Source organism: Siphateles boraxobius, unplaced genomic scaffold (genome assembly GCF_051911475.1).
Source record: "Siphateles boraxobius isolate OS27281-9 unplaced genomic scaffold, OSU_SipBor_1 19, whole genome shotgun sequence".
In the NCBI taxonomy this organism is placed as follows: domain Eukaryota; kingdom Metazoa; phylum Chordata; class Actinopteri; order Cypriniformes; family Leuciscidae; genus Siphateles; species Siphateles boraxobius.
Window position 1 is genome coordinate 11,109,358 of NW_027508799.1, and position 18,914 is coordinate 11,128,271.

Below are 18,914 nucleotides of genomic sequence, written 5' to 3' on the forward strand. Positions count from 1 at the left end.
TGCCGAATCAAAGACTCATTTTTATATATTATCATTATTATGCTTCAAAAAATAAACCTCTACAGGACTGAAATGACATCATATTTCTAAGAACAGTTTCACAAACAAACAAAAAGATAACATTATACACATACAGAGGAAAAAAATATGCATCAGTGGTATTTATTTTATTTTATTTTTGTTACATAAAATACATAATATTTCATAATCTGTCACTTGTTTTTGTTGGTCTCAGTATTTGATTTGTATTTCAGTTATTTGATTTGTGATCAGTATTTGACTGGTATTTGTTAATTGCCTTTAAATATGTGTTCAATACACACACACACACAAAGAGAGAGAGAGAGAGAGAGAGAGAGAGAGAGAGAGAGAGAGAGAGAGAGAGAGAGAGAGAGAGAGAGAGAGAGAGAGGGGGGGGTGCAACTTTGGGCATGTGGTAAAATGTGTGGATCTTATTGTTTGGACGGAGCGATGGAAATTATATTACAAACACTGACTCACTTAAATGTGTTTTTATTATTTTTGTTTTATAATTTATTATTGTTTGTTAACGTTTTATGCACTGGTTGTAGCGCATGAACAGGACGTTTATTTTGGTCTGGCGACATGACGTCTTAAGACTGCGCCGCGCCCCTGCGTCAGTGATTCGGTTGAAGAAAGGTTTGTTTTTTTAAGCATTTAAACCGATGCATACCTTTTAGGATTTTGTTTTTATTTTTTACAAGAGCTTTTAATTATTTATTATTAATTGTAATTGTGTAGTGCTTTAGCTAACATGAATAAACATTATGATTGTGAGCGAAGTGCGTGCGTCCACACTAGTAACTGAAAAGCGAGGCAGAATCCAGTATTTCGTTTAAGCTCCGTTTAAATGACCTAACGCTTCCCTATTGTCTATGGCGCTGCTCGCAACAAACGCTGTTAGAAATAACCGGCATTGAAGCATTTCTCCGCTAGGGTGTCCACCTTAAGTGTGCAAAATAAGGGGTATATTTTTCTTATATATATAACTGGTATCTATCTCAGACTGATTTGTTAAATTGTAGGTCTTCATATAGGTAAATGGAAAATCTATTTAAAAAGGTTCTTTCACATTATTAAGCAAGTCACATTTCTCACGCAATATGGGAATGAAAAATCTTTCTGTACATTAGATGAAAAGCATGAAATGGTGCAGTCAAGGCCGTAAGCATGGTTTTATAATTACAGAGGTCTCAAATTTGAGGTAGTTAGGGTGGTTCATGCTCCCCCGAGAAATACATATGTGCATTTTAATGTTTGAAGGCAACAAAAAAATTGGATAACAATAGCTTTAAAACCATGTCAGTGGGCAGTAGATTATGTGTCAAATCTCTCATCATTTCCATCACTGTTTCTTTTGTCTCTCAGTTTTCATATCTTGCCCTGTCTCTCCCCCTCATTTGACTTAATATTTAATATTTTTTGTCTTTTCATTTTCATCTGTGTCAGTGAAGAAAGTAAACATATAGGTCAGTCAACTGATATTTAGCCTAGGCCTTTTTGTTTTATTAATCATTTTCTTAGACAAGTTAATTTACTGAAGGCTACGTAAATAAGTAATAATAATGCTAGGTAAATAAGTTTGGAAAAGGCTTTGTTAATGTTTCTTGTCCCCTCACATTTGATAGTTTACTATAATTTTTTACATTACATGAATGCTATTTTGTATTTGAAGCCGCTGGAGTCTCAAAAACCTCTCCATGCAGGCTGGCAGTTGTGCGTAAAGTTGCATTTCAGCGACCTTAATGAATTCGTAAGAGGAGTATCTCTACTATAATGTCCCTATGGTCACTTTAACGCGGTTTAGAAACAGCGCCCCAAAACGGGCTGAAAGCATGATACAGCTCATTGTGCATTGCTTTAGATGCCAAGTTATGGTTCATAAAAAAATTAAATGTACAGTAAAAAGTGCTGAATATTTGGATTTCTTTAGAACTATAAACATATAGAGCTCTACTATAACGACCTTATATCCGCTTTAATGCATTCTCGGACAGCCGAGAAATACCACCTGATGGCGCAATGGGGTATACATTGTCCCATGTAAGTGGTCAATTAAACAGTAAATTTACTGTAAAATGTGCTAAAAATTTGTATTTGACAAGATCAATACATCCTTAATTAAATCACTTTGACGGATTTAACGCATCCTTACAATTGGTGGAGAAATGCTGAATTTAGTCCGTCTGTGCTTGTTGCGAGCTGAGCCTTAGACATATCCCTCGCCAGTGCGCTGATTACTGAACTAGGGAGCTCACTGAAATGCATTCAGGGATTTAGTTTGGATTTATTTTTCTCTCTGTTAATTATTCTCATCTTAAACATGACAGAGTGAAGTCAACTCCTGGTGAAGCAACTGAGATCCACGGGACTATTATTAATATGGCGTTTATTAAAGAGGAGAGTGAAGATATCAAGATTGAAGAAGTATTCAGCATGAAACAAGAAGATACTGAGGAACAAAAAGGTGGGTTTTATTCTCAAAACTGAACACAGTCATTTGATCCTTTTTACGCCTGCCTACAGAAATTTATAATTTTGAAGGATTTCAAATGAGTGTCTTAATTAAAGTTGTTTTATTTAACATGAAATGGGTCACCTCATGTGGACAGACTTGTTGAGATCACATGACCAGACAAATATCAATGCTGCCTTCAAGTGCACCTCAAAAGAATTCGTTAATTTTATTATTAATTTTAATATTTTATTATGTTGTCGTCGTGATCTGGATATGGCCTGGATCCGGCAGACTGCGGTAAACCTCGGGATAAACAGAGAGATAAATATTAGCGTAGACGCCATCCTTCTTATGATGTACAAAATACATCAGGATTTATGGGAAGTGTTCCCGGGTTCCGGCTGATCTAAACTATGCGGCCTAACATTGAATTATAGCAATCTATAATGTGTTATGTGTATGCTAAGCCAAAGAGATGTTTTTTCGTCTAGATTTGAACTGACAGACTGTCTCTGCTTCCCGGACAATGTTAGGAAGATTGTTCCAAAGTTTTGGTGCTAAATAGGAAAAGGATCTACCGCCAGCAGTTGATCTTGATATTCTAGGTATTATCAACTGGCCAGAATTTTGAGATCGCAATAGACGTGAAGGACTATAATGGGTTAAGAGCTCGCTCAAGTACTGCAAGCTAAACCATTTAGTGCTTTGTAAGTAATCAGTAATATTTTAAAATGTATACAATGTTTAATAGGGAGCCAATGCAGTGTTGACAGAACCGGGCTAATATGGTCATACTTCCTGTTTCTGGTAAGAACTCTAACGGCTGTGTTTTGAACTAGCTGTAGTTTGTTTATTAAGCGTGCAGGGCAACCACCCAGTAGAGCATATGACAGTATATGACGTAATTTATTTATATTTTTAAGATGGAAAAATGCGCTTTTACAGATACTAGACACGTGACTTTCAAATGAGAGATTGGTATCAAAGAGCACACCCAGGTTCCTAACTGACGACGAAGACTTAACAGAGCAGCCATCAAGTGTTAGACGGTATTCTAGGTTATTGCGTGTGGAAGATTTTTGTCCAATAATTAGAATCTCTGTTTTTTCAGAATTTAGCAGAAGGAAATTACTAGTCATCCAATTTCTTATATCAGCTATGCATTCCGTTAATTTTGTGAATTGGTAAGTTTTGTTAGGTTTTGAGGAAATATAGAGCTGAGTATCATCAGCATAACAGTGAAAACTAATTCCATGTTTACTAATGATATCTCCTAACGGTAGCATGTACAGAGTGAACAGCAGCGGTCCTAGTACTGAGCCTTGTGGCATTCAGCCCATACTGAACTTTTGACCGATAAGACATCTCTTCATTTACTGCTACAAACTGATAACGGTCAGATAAGTATGATTTAAACCATGCTAGTGCAAATCCACTAATGCCAACATAGTTTTCTAATCTATCTAATAGAATGTTGTGGTCAATGGTGTCAAATGCAGCACTAAGATCAAGTAACACTAATAGAGAGATACAACCACGATTGGATGATAAGAGCAAATCATTTGTGACTTTAATGAGAGCAGTCTCCAGGGCCGGCCCTGGCCAATTTGCTGCCCTAAGCAAGATTTTACCTGCAGATATATAGCAAGATATATATATATACAGGTCCTTCTCAAAAGATTAGCATATTGGGATAAAGTTCATTATTTTCCATAATGTAATGATAAAAATTCAACTTTCATATATTTTAGATTCATTGCACACCAACTGAAATATTTCAGGTCTTTTATTGTTTTAATACTGATGATTTTGGCATACAGCTCATGAAAACCCAAAATTCCTATCTCACAAAATTAGCATATTTCATCCCACCAATAAAATAAGTGTTTTTAATACAAAAAAAGTCAACCTTCAAATAATTATGTTCAGTTATGCACTCAATACTTGGTCGGGAATCCTTTTGCAGAAATGACTGCTTCAATGCGGCGTGGCATGGAGGCAATCAGCCTGTGGTACTGCTGAGGTGTTATGGAGGCCCAGGATGCTTCGATAGCGGCCTTAAGCTCATCCAGAGTGTTGGGTCTTGCGTCTCTCAACTTTCTCTTCACAATATCCCACAGATTCTCCAAGGGGTTCAGGTCAGGAGAGTTGGCAGGCCAATTGAGCACAGTAATACCATGGTCAGTAAACCATTTACCAGTGGTTTTGGCACTGTGAGCAGGTGCCAGCTCGTGCTGAAAAATGAAATCTTCATCTCCATAAAGCTTTTCAGCAGATGGAAGCATGAAGTACTCTAAAATCTCCTGATAGCTAGCTGCATCGACCCTGCCCTTGATAAAACACAGTGGACCAACACCATCACTGACTGTGGGTACTTGACACTGACTTCAGGCATTTTGGCATTTCCTTCTCCCCAGTCTTCCTCCAGACTCTGGCACCTTGATTTCCGAATGACATGCAAAATTTGCTTTCATCCGAAAAAAGTACTTTGGACCACTGAGCAACAGTCCAGTGCTGCTTCTCTGTAGCCCAGGTCAGGCGCTTCTGCCGCTGTTTCTGGTTCAAAAGTGGCTTGACCTGGGTAATGCGGCACCTGTAGCCCATTTCCTGCACACGCCTGTGCACGGTGGCTCTGGATGTTTCTACTCCAGACTCAGTCCACTGCTTCCGCAGGTCCCCCAAGGTCTGGAATCGGTCCTTCTCCACAATCTTCCTCAGGGTCCGGTCACCTCTTCTCGTTGTGCAGCGTTTTTTGCCACACTTTTTCCTTCCCACAGACTTCCCACTTGATACAGCACTCTGGGAACAGCCTATTTGTTCAGAAATTTCTTTCTGTGTCTTACCCTCTTGCTTGAGGGTATCAATGATGGCCTTCTGGACAGCAGTCAGGTCGGCAGTCTTACCCATGATTGCGGTTTTGAATAATGAAACAGGCTGGGAGTTTTTAAAAGCCTCAGGAATCTTTTGCAGGTGTTCAGAGTTATTTAGTTGATTCAGATGATTAGGTAAATAGCTCGTTTAGAGACCCTTTTCATGATATGCTAATTTTTTGAGAAGGACTTGTGTGTATATATATATATATATATATATATATATATATATACACATTACAGCCTAAACACAAATAGCAAAAGCATTACATCTAGCATTCAAGTCAAGTCCCATTTATTTTTATAGCGCTTTTTTACAATATAGATTATTTCAAGGCAGATTTACAGCTTTACAGTTTTGTTGCGTTTATAATTTTGTTCAGTATATATAGCCGCTCTGGATAAAACAGTGATGTCATTGTCCAAATGTCATTCATGCACAAACTATTCATTGAGTGCTAGCAAAAGTGTTTGTTTTGCAGTTGATGGCAGCAATCTTCCACTAAACTATGGCACGTTTAATGTTTTCACCATGAATGAAACTGCTGTAAGGAACTCAGCTTTTTGGAAATATTAATAATCAATAATATCTTGTTATTATTAATTATAAATATTTGGGTCAGTTAATTGGATTAACTTGATGTGGCTGAATTAATATTACAATCAATTAATGAGTTCTTCCAACGAACTCTTTTGATTATTAATTTATTCTAAGAAAAGGGTATCTTCCATGGCCACAGAAGAATAATTATTTCTTCGCCTGTACAGTACTTTGAGCCAGTAGCAAAAACCGTGATCGTAAAGTGACTTGTATTGCAAACAAAACAGAACCAAATACATATTATGTACAAGTTTTATTAACTAAATATAGATATTTATATGAATATAAATAAACTAAACAACATACACACATGAATACATAAATAGGTTAGTGATAGGATGAAATTGGAAACCGGAAGAGGGTCTATGAGAAGAACCATCAGAATTTCATTTTCACATTTCATTGAATTGAATACTTGCCTTTGTAATGGGAACAATTCTTGAAGTTGTTGAAAATTGAAGTCGTTGATGGTTCCGGCAGTGTCAAGTGGAAGTTGGTTGAGCGTTCTCTTTCTCAAGGAACGCATGGCTGGTTTGGGCAAGGCCTTGGACTCTGTTGAGGCCACGCCGAGCACCCAGGAGAAGTGAGGAAGTCGGAAGGATGGGTGATTGGAGTCGTTGTTGGTTGGAGTCTTTGTTCCAAAACTCTTGAGATTGTCCTTGGTTCTTTGTGAGAGAGTCATCTCTCTCCTGACTGAGCCCATATCTGGTTGGATCGAGGCCTGCTGGGCCCTGGGGCTCCCGTGGAGGGGGAGGGGGTACACCCAGGAACACCAGAACAGTGTTGCGGCTGGATGAAAGAACTAAGAGAGGGAGGTCACATGTGGACTGTCTCTAATAAGGCCTGGAGAAGATCCTCCCCTAAGGGTTGAACTCGACCAATCAGAAAGGGGACATGTCTGAGAGGGAAAGTGCCTCTTAGTTGATTTACGGATCTTTGTCCCTAGCATGATTATACCTTCATTAATGCTAAAATAGCTATAACACATCCACACTGCATTCTAGAAGAAGGTGATGTACATCAAAGTGTGAGTCATTAAATGAGGATTAATTAGGTAGGAGGCATGATACAGGTGAGGTTACATTGATCGTTAGTTGGTTGTATACCAGGATACATGCCATAATATATACCTAATAGTACACGAGACAGTAAACCATTTACACTGTTTCTTTCACAGTTTTATGCATGTTCATTTATAGATCAGTTAGTCTATGATTAATGCAGCAAAGTCTGTTTTAAAGAGGGTTTCTGTTTCATAGTCTCTCTCTTGAGTATGTGGCCACATTCCTCGGAGGTCGTAAAATCTCCTTATCATGCCCTGTAACATGACACTGTTTCTGCCCTTGTGTTTGTTCATTTGGGCTGTGTGAGGAGTTTCATAAACCTTTGTATATAATGAATAATTAGTATGTGTCTGATTGGTCCATACCCTACACTGCGAAATGTCTTCTTTAAGGTTAATTTTACATAAAACATTGCTACCTTTAATAAACCTGTAGCCTATATAAATATCATTAATAATTTTGGCAAATATATTTAAAAAATGCCATATATCCCCCTCAAAACTGCAGAACTGTAGAGTAAAACATTAATTAATAAAAGTGATAGTGAATGCGTAAAAAAAAAACTGACGTGATTGTTACAAATCACACTGTCTGTGGCCTCTGGTAAAAATAACTGCCATTAAATTATATTTCTTACTACTATGCAATTAGATAAACTGTTCATACATTACATTACCTCTGTGTTTATCCCCTTTTATCCTCTTCTCTTCCGTTTGGCACTGTATCTATTGCAGACTATAATGCTAATCTAAAATATGTCATGTAAATTTGGCCATCCGTCACAATCAGGTATTGAGTGGCGCCCCTAGCATTTGCCTATTCCACCTATGCCACGGGCCGGCTCTGGCAGTCTCAGTACTATGGTACGGTCTAAATCCGGACTGAAAATCCTCGCAGATAGCATTTCCTTCAAGAAAGGAACACAGTTGTGAGGATACTGCCTTTTCTAATATCTTTGACAGAAAAGGCAAATTCAAGATCGGCCTGTAATTGACTAATTCCGTAGGATCAAGTTTAGTTTTTTTAACAAGCGGTTTAATCATAGCCAGCTTAAAGGGTTTTGGTACGTAACCTAGAGACAAAGACGAATTAATGATATTGAGAAGAGGATCTATTACCTCTGGAAGCATCTCTTTCAATAGTTTAGTCGGTTTAGGGTCTATCATAAAAGTTGTCGATTTAGATGAGTTAACGATTTTGCAAAATTCTTCTTCTCCTATAGCAACAAATGAATCAAATTCAAATTCAAATCAAACAAATGAATCAAAGCCTGCAGGACTAAATAAAACAAGGTTTCAAGATGGAGAGAGATTTTTGCGACAAACTTGGACTTGATCTGTAGACAGAGACTTTGCTTCTGCATGTGTTTTAATAGGCAGGTAGGCAAATATATATTATTTACTGCTTTTTATCAAGTCTGGTGAGCAAGTCTGGTGACCGTCATAGCATAGGCAGTCTTATGTTGTTACGGAAAGGGTGAAGCTGATTGGTTGGTTCTTGTCACATGACCTGCTTGCGGCTTTCTGAAAAGTTGAGATTTTTTTTTTTCATCTCACTGCGCCTGGAAAAAACGAGAGCATTGCACCGCATGCGTGTCGCGACTGCATCGCTTCCATTATGAGTGCTCTTGCTGCGCCTATTTTTATTTGAAATAACAAACTTGAGTGCGCAAAAGACGCAATATGTGAACTAAGACTACTTTAAAGGCCCCCTGAAATCAAAATGTAAATTTTTTTTTTTTTAGCTCTTAGGATGAATATGTTAGCCTTTATGTTATAAATAAGCTGGTGTGTTCCAAAACAATGACAAAATTCACATTCAGGAGATATAAGCATTCAAAACTTAAGGCTTGTTCGACTTCATGCAGCTCTGCGCAGACCGATCGGTGGCTGACTTGAAGCAGTGCATGCCGGTTAGAAATTTTGTCCGACTTGATGCAGCGCCGACGCCACATGACTGTGACGTATGCCATCAAAGTAGCGCGAGAGCGATTCGAGAGTAGCCGCAGGACGCAGCCAGCGCAGATTCTCAAGAGTAGCTGCATGAGCTCTGATGACGACACAACTGTTCCACGATTGGCCAGATTCACCGCATGACAACGATCACATGTGTTTCCTGTTTATTCTCACACCTTTAGTTACACTAAAGCTCACAAATCATTTTTATAACTATTTTCATGTAGTCACGATGTTATATTGTGTCATGTTTATCAAAATAAAACTGATAAAAAAACGTTGATTCCACCTCATTGATAGTAGTAACTTTATTCTTGTTCAAACAGACGCTGTATAAAGCAGTACATAAAGTATTGAATGGAAATGTCTCTGAAACATCTGTATATTTTGCAAATATTGCATTTATTTCACTTCAGCTGTGGTAAAGTATGCAAACACCACGTGAAATCCTACGGAATCTTCACTACGGGAACAGAAAGTGTGCGACTTCACGTCTCTGTTTGCAGCTCCTCCCCGCCTGCACGCGGCAACTCTCGCCGATCGGTTACATCCAGCCGCAGCCGATGTCGAACACACCTTTAGTCTCTCAGGGTGTACTCACACTAGGCACGGTTGCCATGAACCGGGGCCGAGTACGATTGTCCCCCCTCCCCACTCCCCCTCTGGCCTGCACTCACATAGGGTTTCAGCATTCGTGCCGGAGCACACTTACGTCATTATGGTGCGACGGTTTCGGGATAAACAAGAAGACCGGTGCTCTCTGAACACAATGGAGTCCATCGCTCTGTTTTCTTTGTGGATAATTTTGTGTCGTTTGGTCCACGGTGGTCCACAGCCCTCTCACAGCCTGTTGTTAAACAGATGTGTCGCCTTAGTGGCGCGAAAATTTTCATGTAATCATGCTGCTCGTATGAGGAGGTTTGCAAGGTACCAGCTGAAGTGCAGCAAGGACTTTGCAGCTTTGATTACGGATAACAGTTCCCGTACATCACGCGTCCTGTTCCGTGCTCCAGCACGGTTAGCGCTCACACTGCATGCGAACCGCGCCCGAGTCCAACTGAACCGTGCGCTGGCCCACCTCTTCCAAGCGGGCCAGGGCCGGCTAATTGAGCCGCGCCCGGGCACGGTTCGGAGCACTCAGACTAGTCAAACGAACCGCGCTTTGGTGGTCAAACGCACTCGGGCACGGTTCAAACTGGCTAGTGTGAGTACACCCTCACATCCGCTAAAATGGATTTCGGATTTTTATGACATCACCGCACACTTCAGCTTCTCATCACATCTTCTGTCCAATCAAATGCTCTCTTGAATCTGAAGCGTCCCGCCCCCTATGTTATTAACACCACCTGGCCAAATCGACCGTGGCTGTATGTTCGGCAGTAAACGCATGCTCAGTGTCAGCTGCTTGTGCTCATCAGTTAATTGTCGGAGTTACTGGAGTAACATATACTCCGGGATATTGTTTATTTCGAGTCGGAGTAACTGTCAGGGACGTCCGAAAGCGAGTAACTTTAGAAAACTGGATCAGCGCTGATTCAGTTTGATTTGGTGAACTGGTTCGAATGGTTCACAAAAAAAAGAACCGGTTCAAAAGAACGATTCGTTCAAGAACCAGACATCATATCTTTGTTACAGAGCAATATGGGTTGAAGATGCGTGTTTGTTTGCTCAAACGCTCGAGTTTTATTCCGTTTTCAGAATGAAATGGCTAGAATTTATTCACAACTCTAACGTTACTATTGAATCCAATGTATCAGATTCAGCGCTCGGATTCGCTTCAATGGTGCTGTCAAGTACAACTCGCAGATTTTTTGGGAAACTAAATGCTATTGGCTATTTGAAAAGGCGGAGGAGCCATTCAATATGTCCCGCCTTAGCTTCCTGTTTCAGGAAATTACGTCAACACATCATACACAGCTGCGCATTTCAAGGCACTTCTGTGGGCTTTTAAAATACAACAGCAATATGACAGCTATGCACAACCACCTACTATTGAAACATCCAACAACAAGGCAAATGTTAGTGAGACGCACACCACAAAGCAAACAAGCATTGTTGTCACAATATAATGTATCATATTGCTCGGCATTGCTGAGTATTGACTTTTTTTTTACTTAAAAAAAAAAAGACAAGTAGAAAAGTTTTAATTTAAACCACTGTTTTTTATTTACTTATCCACATTATTAAGGCAAACAACAAATTATATTAGTTTTAGCAGTCAAAAAAATCTTCTTTGTCTTATATTAAGATAAAAAAGTAAGTGTTAAAGAAATTCTTGAACTTAAAATGTTACAAAATGTGTGCAATGTAAAATGGAAACGTACAACAATCAAGGCTAAATTTGAGGTAGATCAACATCTGTAATAGGGGTGTAACAGTTCACAAAATTCACGGTTCGGTTCGACACAACACAGTGGTTCACGGTTCGGTATGTTTTCAATACAGCAAAAAGAAAGAAACACATAATCAAACTCACAATATTTAGTGCCACCTGTTAGACCCACTAAATTCTGGTAAAGATTGTGAGATACTGCTAAATTATTGGTGCCTGTATTAGACCACAAAACATTTCAACATGTTTACCAGAAGGGAAAATAAGTACAGTTTACCCTGATCATTCTGTTCACAAAGTTCATACCCCCTGACTCTTAAAGCCTCATGTTGTATATGGAGATGTTTTTGTTGCTCGTGACAAACAAGGTACTCATGAACAAATATCACAAACATCTTTTATGTGAAATGGCTGATTCACGGCACTACTAAATAAAAAATAATGTAATGCAATTATGATCTCAACTATTTTGTTAAAATTAAGTTTTTGCAGATTCTACAATGTGTAAACCGCAAACTGTACACAAAAGTTTTGGATCGGGACGGTTTTTAAAAGAAGTCTCTTCTTCTCACCAAGGCTGCATTTATTCGATTAAAAATACAAAAAAACGTTAATATTGTGATACATTATTACAATTTAAAACAGCTGTTTTCTATGTGAATATAAGTAAAGTGTAATTTATTCCTGTGATCAAAACTGAATTTTCAGCATCATTACATCATTACTTACCAATGTTAAAAACACTTATTTACTTTTTTATTTCAGGATTCTTTGATGAATAGAAAGTTCAAAAGAACAGCATTTATCTGAAATAGAAAGCTTTGGTAACATTAAACACTACCGTTCAAAAGTTTGGGGTCAGTAAGAATTTTGGTTACACTTTATTTCGATAGTCACTTTAGACATTCTACTAACTATTAGTAACTTTTCAACTACATGACAACGAACTATCATTAGAGTATTAGTAGACTGTAGTAGGCTGTCAGTAGACTGTCAGGTTATGGTTAGGTGTTAGGGTTCAGGTTAGGAAAACAAGTTGCTAAGTTACTTATAGTCAGTAGAATATCTGTTGGGGGACCAACACAATAAAGAGTTAGCAGATATTAAGCAGACAGTCTACTAATACTCTAATGACAGTTAGTTGACATGTAGCTGCGAAGTTACTTATAGTTAATAGAATGTCTAAAGTGGACTATCAAAATAAAGCGTTACCAGAATTTTTATTTTATTCTGGACTAGGCTATTAATAGGCTTTAAGTCCACAGATCAGCAACATTCAACATGGATTTAATGTAGTAACACTTACTGTAACCATGAATGTTTGGCAGGAATAGTAAAATGGTTTCAAGTTTTCACACATCTTTTTCCACTTCAAAACTCAAATGTTATCATATTTAAATGTTATTTTTAATGTGATGACCAAAACATTATTTGTTCATCCTTCAAATATTACCCCCATTTATAAAACTAAAAGTTTCAAGATGTAGGAAAATTCACACTTGTTTAAAAATCAAAGAAATTTCTCTGCCATTTCCTTCTTTTCGCTGTATTGGAAACGTACCAAACTGTGACACCACTGTGTCGTATCGAACCAAACCCTGAATGTTGTGAACCATTACACCCCTACTTACTACAGATGTTGATCTACATCAAAGTTTGCCTTGATTGTTCTACGTTTACACTTTTACATTGCACACATTTTGTAATATTTTATTTAACATAAAGAAGATATTTTTGTTTACATTTTTAGTTTTTGACTGCTAATACTAATATAATTAGTTGTTTGCCTTAATAATTTGGATAAATAAATAAAAAGCAGTGGTTTAAATTCAAACTTTTCTACTCGTCTTTTTAAAAAAAAGTTTGAAAAAATGTCAATAATTATTTATGAGTTAGTTTATGTTAGTGCTCAATGAGTTGTGCTTATATTATGTATTCTCGTGTTTTAATCTGCTTGGGTTATTTATTACTGTAAAGTGGCATGACTGGTGGATGTATTTCCATGCACTGCATGCAGTCATGGTTAATTGATCATCAAATTTATTAGTGCAATTATTATTGTTTTTTTGGCAATATTATCAATTAGTTGATGCTGCTCTAATATAAACACACTGGACTGACTTGTCTTGAGCTGTTATCCTGGGTCAAGCTGTGTTTTTTTTTTCTGATAAAGGGTTTAACATCTGCCAGCTTGAAAGTTTTGGGAGGTGTCCTAAAGAAAACAAAGAGTTAACAATATTGATAAGAGATTGTGATATTACAGAAAATGTCTCTGTAACGTATGTAACCCTCGTTCGCTGAAGGAGGGAACGGAGATGTTACATCGATGTCACTGACGTATTGGGATCTCGCCTGAGAGCCCAATCCCCTTAGAGTGTAAACTAAACGAGCTAATGGAGATTGGTTTTCTCTGGCCCGCAGCATGGGTATAAATATGGAAGTGGATGCAACGCACATTTACTTTTCACTGAGGAGCCGAGCCAATGACCTGGTCAGCCAGCAGGGTACAGCAATTGTGGCGACGGGACGTTCCCTTTCAATCGGTCACGTCCGACATCACCGACGTATTGAGATCTCTAACAAAGCGCCACTATTGCTGCCCCTTCCGGTGCCTTGCATAAGCCTAGAACTCCCCCCGCAACACTTGGGGCAGAAGATTACATCGAGAGTGTCGATCACTGCTGTTTCGCAAGTGACTATTGGATAACACTGGGAAAGCATGCCTTTCCAGATCTTTTTGGAACGAATGCTACGGAGGCCACATCCTGACCGTGGGGAGGTAACGTGGAATAATACATATGGACTGGCCAATTATGTTTGCAGACAAATGTGCATTGCATCTGATTCCGTATATACTTAAGGGGCGGAAATACAAAGCTCGCACACCAATCTCCATTGGCTTGTTTAGTTTACACTCAAAGGTAGGGTTGGGTATCGTTTGAATTTGAACGATACCGATTTCGATTTCGATTCCTTGTTTCGATTCCGGTTCCTAACGATTCTCGATTCTTTTAAGAGGCAGGGTCAAAAAAGTTTAGGATATTTTAAATGAGCTAGCTAACCAACGATCTTTCTGAAGGAAATAGTCTAACCTTCTCCATCAATTTTAATTCTATGAACTTTTTACTTTTTATGAATTTCTCACAGGGTTGTTTTCAACTACAATATAAATATCAAATCTATGAACTTGAATATAAATATTATAAATTATGAATATATTTTCACAGGGGTACACTTTCCTCAAGTGAGCTTTATTTTTGAAAACCTCATGAAAACACATTTACACATGAGTGTATGATGCTGCAGGTACTTAAACATGTTACCGTGCTCCCACTGATGGGCTAACCTAGTGCAGAATAGCAAATAAACAATAAGAAACAACTTGTAAAACCTTCGTCATCTGGCGCGGAGAGAGCAACCAGTGAAATAACCTGTGCCCCGAACGGCGGCAAGAGCACTTTTGGAACATATCCATGCCTTGGTTTGATGCTGCATTCACACCAGACGCGAATAGAGCGTCTGGCGCGAGTGATTTCAATGCAAAGACGCGTTACGCACGTAAAAAATTCCTGCGGCGCGAATGGGGACAGGCCCAGTTTTCAGTTTATAATGTCTATGTTTATATAGACGCGAATATTCCTTTTTTACGTGTGTCAATTTCGCTCTTGACGTGCAAATGGATTCAAAGTGTTCAAGCGTATAACTAGACGCGGTTGGCGCGAATTTGACGCGCTATTAGCAGCATTTGGACGACTCTCGAGTCGAAACTAGGAATCGAAATTTAAACTTTTGAACGATACCGGGAAAATCGTAAAGCTAGTCCCGGTTCCAATCGATACTCGATTCTCGATACCCAAGCCTACTCAAAGGTGATTGGGCTTTCAGGCAAGATCCCAATACGTCAGTGACATCGACATAATGTCTAATGTGACCTACTGAAACGGAACACCTCTTGTCAGTAGCTTTGTCTGTATATGATTTAGCATGTTGTTGGTTTTGATGCTTTAAATGTCTAAATGTTTGTTGCTGTGGGTCATTACACTGAGGATAACTTGTCTTTGTCTCTTTTTGCCTTAGACTTGATGCCGCTAAAAGAGGAGAGTGAAGAAATTGAGGATAAAGTTAAAATTGAGAAACATAATGATTCAAGTGGAGAATCAAGTGGAGAAAACTCTTTTAGTTGCTCAAAGACTGTAAAGAATTCCTCACAAAACAGAGCTCAGAAGAAAACAACTAAAAGTTATTTCTCCTGCTTTGAGTGTGGGAAGAGTTTCAGTCAACACGGTGACCTTAAAGTCCACATGGGAATTCACAATGGAGAGCGCCCTTTCACCTGCCAACAATGTGGAAAAGGTTTCACTGAAAAAGGAAGTCTGAAAAGGCACATGAGAATACACACTGGAGAGAAGCCTTACACCTGCCAGTTGTGTGGAAGAAGTTTCACTCAAAAAGGAACTCTTAACAGGCACATGATTATTCACTCTAAAGAGAAGCCTTACATTTGCAAACTGTGTGGAAATAGCTTTAAAGCAGAACTAAACCTTAAGTATCACTTGAGAATTCATACTGGAGAGAAGCCTTACACATGTAATCAGTGTGGAAAGAGTTTCAGATGTAAAATAACCCTTAATTGCCACATGAGAGTACACTCAAGAGAGAACTGTTTTTTATGTCAGCAGTGTAGAATGAGTTTCCCAGATAAGCAATGCCTTAACAGGCACATCAAAATAATTCATGTCGGAGAGAAGCCTTTCAAATGCGATCAGTGTGAAAGAAGTTTCCAATTGAGTAAATGCCTTAAGACTCACATGAGAATTCACACTGGAGAGAAGCCTTACACATGCTATCAGTGCGGGAAGAGTTTCACATATAAAGCTACCCTTGATTCCCACATGAGAATTCACACTGGAGAGAGCTCTCACACATGCAAACTGTGTGAAAAAAGCTTTTCACACAAAGGTAATCTAAAGGCTCACATGAGAATTCACGCTGGAGAGAAGCCATTCATATGTGTTCAGTGTGGAAAATGTTTCACACGTAGAGAATCCCTTGATTATCACATGAGCATTCACTCAAAAGATAAGTGTTTCATGTGTAATCAGTGTGGAAGGAGTTTCCCAAACAGGAACAACCTTAGGAGCCACGTAATAACTCATGTTAGAGAAAACCCTTTGATGTGTCATCACTGTGGAAAGAATTTCACACATAAAGGAAACCTCAAGACTCACATTAGAGTTCACACAGGAGAGAAGCCATTTACTTGCCAGCAGTGTGGAAAGAGTTTCAGACACAATGTAAGCCTCCAAACTCATATGAGACTTCACACTGGAGAGAGGCCTTTCATGTGCAAACACTGTGGAAAGAGTTTCAGACATCATGTGAGCCTCAAAACTCACATGAAATTTCACGCTGGAGAGATTGTCCCATATCAAAGAGACCTGAAACGTAATTTGCGAACTCATTCTGTAAAGAAATTACAGTGTTCTGAATGTGACAAAAGGTTTAGAATAAGGAGCCATTTTAAAAATCACTTGTGCGTTCACGCTGGAGGAAGGCCATTTAATTGTGAACAGTGTAATAAAAAATTTATTTTGGCATCACACTTACAGATACACTTGAAAACACATGCGGATTTGAGACCCCATTTGTGTTCCATGTGTGGAAAGAGTTTTAAATGGCTCAGCCATTTAAAATGGCACCAGAAAACACGTATTTGTGTAAAATTAAGGCTACGCTAACACTCCAGCGGAATGATGGCCAAATCTGATTTTTGGCTCAAATATGACTTGGTGGGACGAGCAAGACACACACAGTGGGTATGGCACTGAAATAATAAAAGTAAAAACTGACCAAATAACAGGAAATCTGGTGACCTCTGTTATGTGTGAGTGTTCGAATCTGTGGGTGCTTCTCAATTCTTATTTGTGCATCCTCGTTTCCTTTCCTTGCTTCCTTTCCTCGTGTCTCAGCTCCACCCCCCTGTAGGATGCGAGGGAAGGCTGCAAGGAAAAGATGCGAGGACGGAGGGATCGAATGAAAGCTTTTTTAATACATTGGAAGACTTGATCACCCGAGCGTCACTTCACCGCGTCATCAGCAGCGCTCAGAGGATCTGCCCTTATGTTGTTGAAGTTTGTTTGTTTATTTAAGAAATTCATAACAACATTAATGAAGCAGGATACCCTGTTGAAATATGTGAGATGTGTGGTTTATATAAACTGCAAAGGTAAAGTATAAATCAAAATTATTGTCACGGATGTGAAGGGGGAGGAGAATTTATACGTGCGTCACGTTTTAGTCAATAAAACTCTTCCGCATAGGATACATCTGTGTATCCTCGCTTATGACTCCTCTGAAAGCCTCCTCACTCCTCGATTCTCGACTCCTCGTGGTCAGAAGAGTTACTTGAGTTTTTTTTACAAAGGATCAACTTTTCGCCGTTGTCCTCTCATTATGATATTCCCATCACAAGTAGTGAGAAGCGACTGAAGGATAGTGTGAAGGAAATCATTAGAAATGTTTTGGTTGACAATTAGGGTTGGGCCGATGGACGATATCATTTTCGATAGGGGCGATGGACGATATCGTTTAGCCGGCATCGCGATGTCGAGTTTGCTTTACAAAGTATCTTGGTGGGTAAAGCTCAGGAAACTTATTCCGCTCTAAGCCTTGAAAAGAGAGCTAATTATGATGAGGTTAAAGCAGCTATATTGAAAGCATATGAGCTGGTTCCTGAAGCTTACCGCCAGCGCTTTCGAAGTTGTACCAAATTTGCTCGAGACACTTATGTTGAGTTTGTAAAACAGAAGGAGAATCTGTTTGATCGGTGGTGTATGTCTCAGAAGGTGGAAAGTAAGGAACATCTTAGACAACTAATTTTGCTTGAGGAATTTAAAAACTGTCTGCCTGATGTAGTGTCTGTTTATTTGAATGAGCAGAAGGCAGTGACCTTAGAACAAGCTGCAATCTTAGCAGATGAGTTTGTTTTAACCCATAAGGTACATTTTGGTGACAAACAAGCTGAGGTTCAGGAGCAGAGTAAGCACAATAGGTCTCAGTTTGTAAAGTCTGTGCCCTTTGTCTCATCACCTGCCAATGAAATGACTAATGATGGTTTGATTTAAGAAAGGATTTGTTTTTATTGTAAAAGACCAGGCCATCTTATCACAGATTGTCCTGTTCTAAGTAAGAAACAGAAATCCGCTATGCATCTGTCTATGCATTTACATAGCATTAATCTCCAATCAGATTTAATCTCTGAGATTGTTGTTGTTGCACTTTGTTCCTAGATTCCCATAAATGGTGTGTCCTTTATTCTAGGGAATGATTTAGCTGGTGGGAAAGTGCTAGCTGTCCCTGAAGTAAGCTCTACTGTCTTCAAGTCAGATGTTCCAGATGAGCTTGAGTTGGCCTTTCCAGAAACTTTTCTTGTTTGTGCAACTACTCGTGCCATCTCAGCTAAGAGGCAAGCTGAAGACAAATCTTCCAGCAGTCAATCGGTGATGCCACTTTATGATACTTTCATGGCTCTAGGTGACATGGACTTATCAGGGAGTGGAAAGATGTTTCCATCTCGTGGACTGTTAATACTTGAGCAAAAACAAGACCCTACT

At 38.9% G+C, this 18,914-nt stretch overlaps 1 protein-coding gene across 2 annotated transcripts; it reads left to right on the forward strand.

Annotated features, from left to right (window-relative positions):
• The first annotated feature begins 543 nt into the window (after positions 1 to 543).
• LOC143742441 (uncharacterized) lies at positions 544 to 17,155 on the forward strand. 2 transcript variants are annotated; one of them, XM_077235299.1, is made up of 3 exons: positions 544 to 660; positions 2,352 to 2,488; positions 15,379 to 17,155. In XM_077235299.1, exons 2-3 carry the CDS (start codon positions 2,404 to 2,406, stop codon positions 17,037 to 17,039), a joined length of 1,746 nt encoding a protein of 581 aa, XP_077091414.1. In that variant the 5' UTR covers positions 544 to 660; positions 2,352 to 2,403; the 3' UTR covers positions 17,040 to 17,155. The 2 variants fall into 2 exon arrangements, with proteins under 2 accessions (XP_077091414.1, XP_077091413.1); XM_077235298.1 differs by lacking the exon at positions 544 to 660 and adding an exon at positions 1,106 to 1,185.
• The last annotated feature ends 1,759 nt before the right edge of the window (positions 17,156 to 18,914 follow it).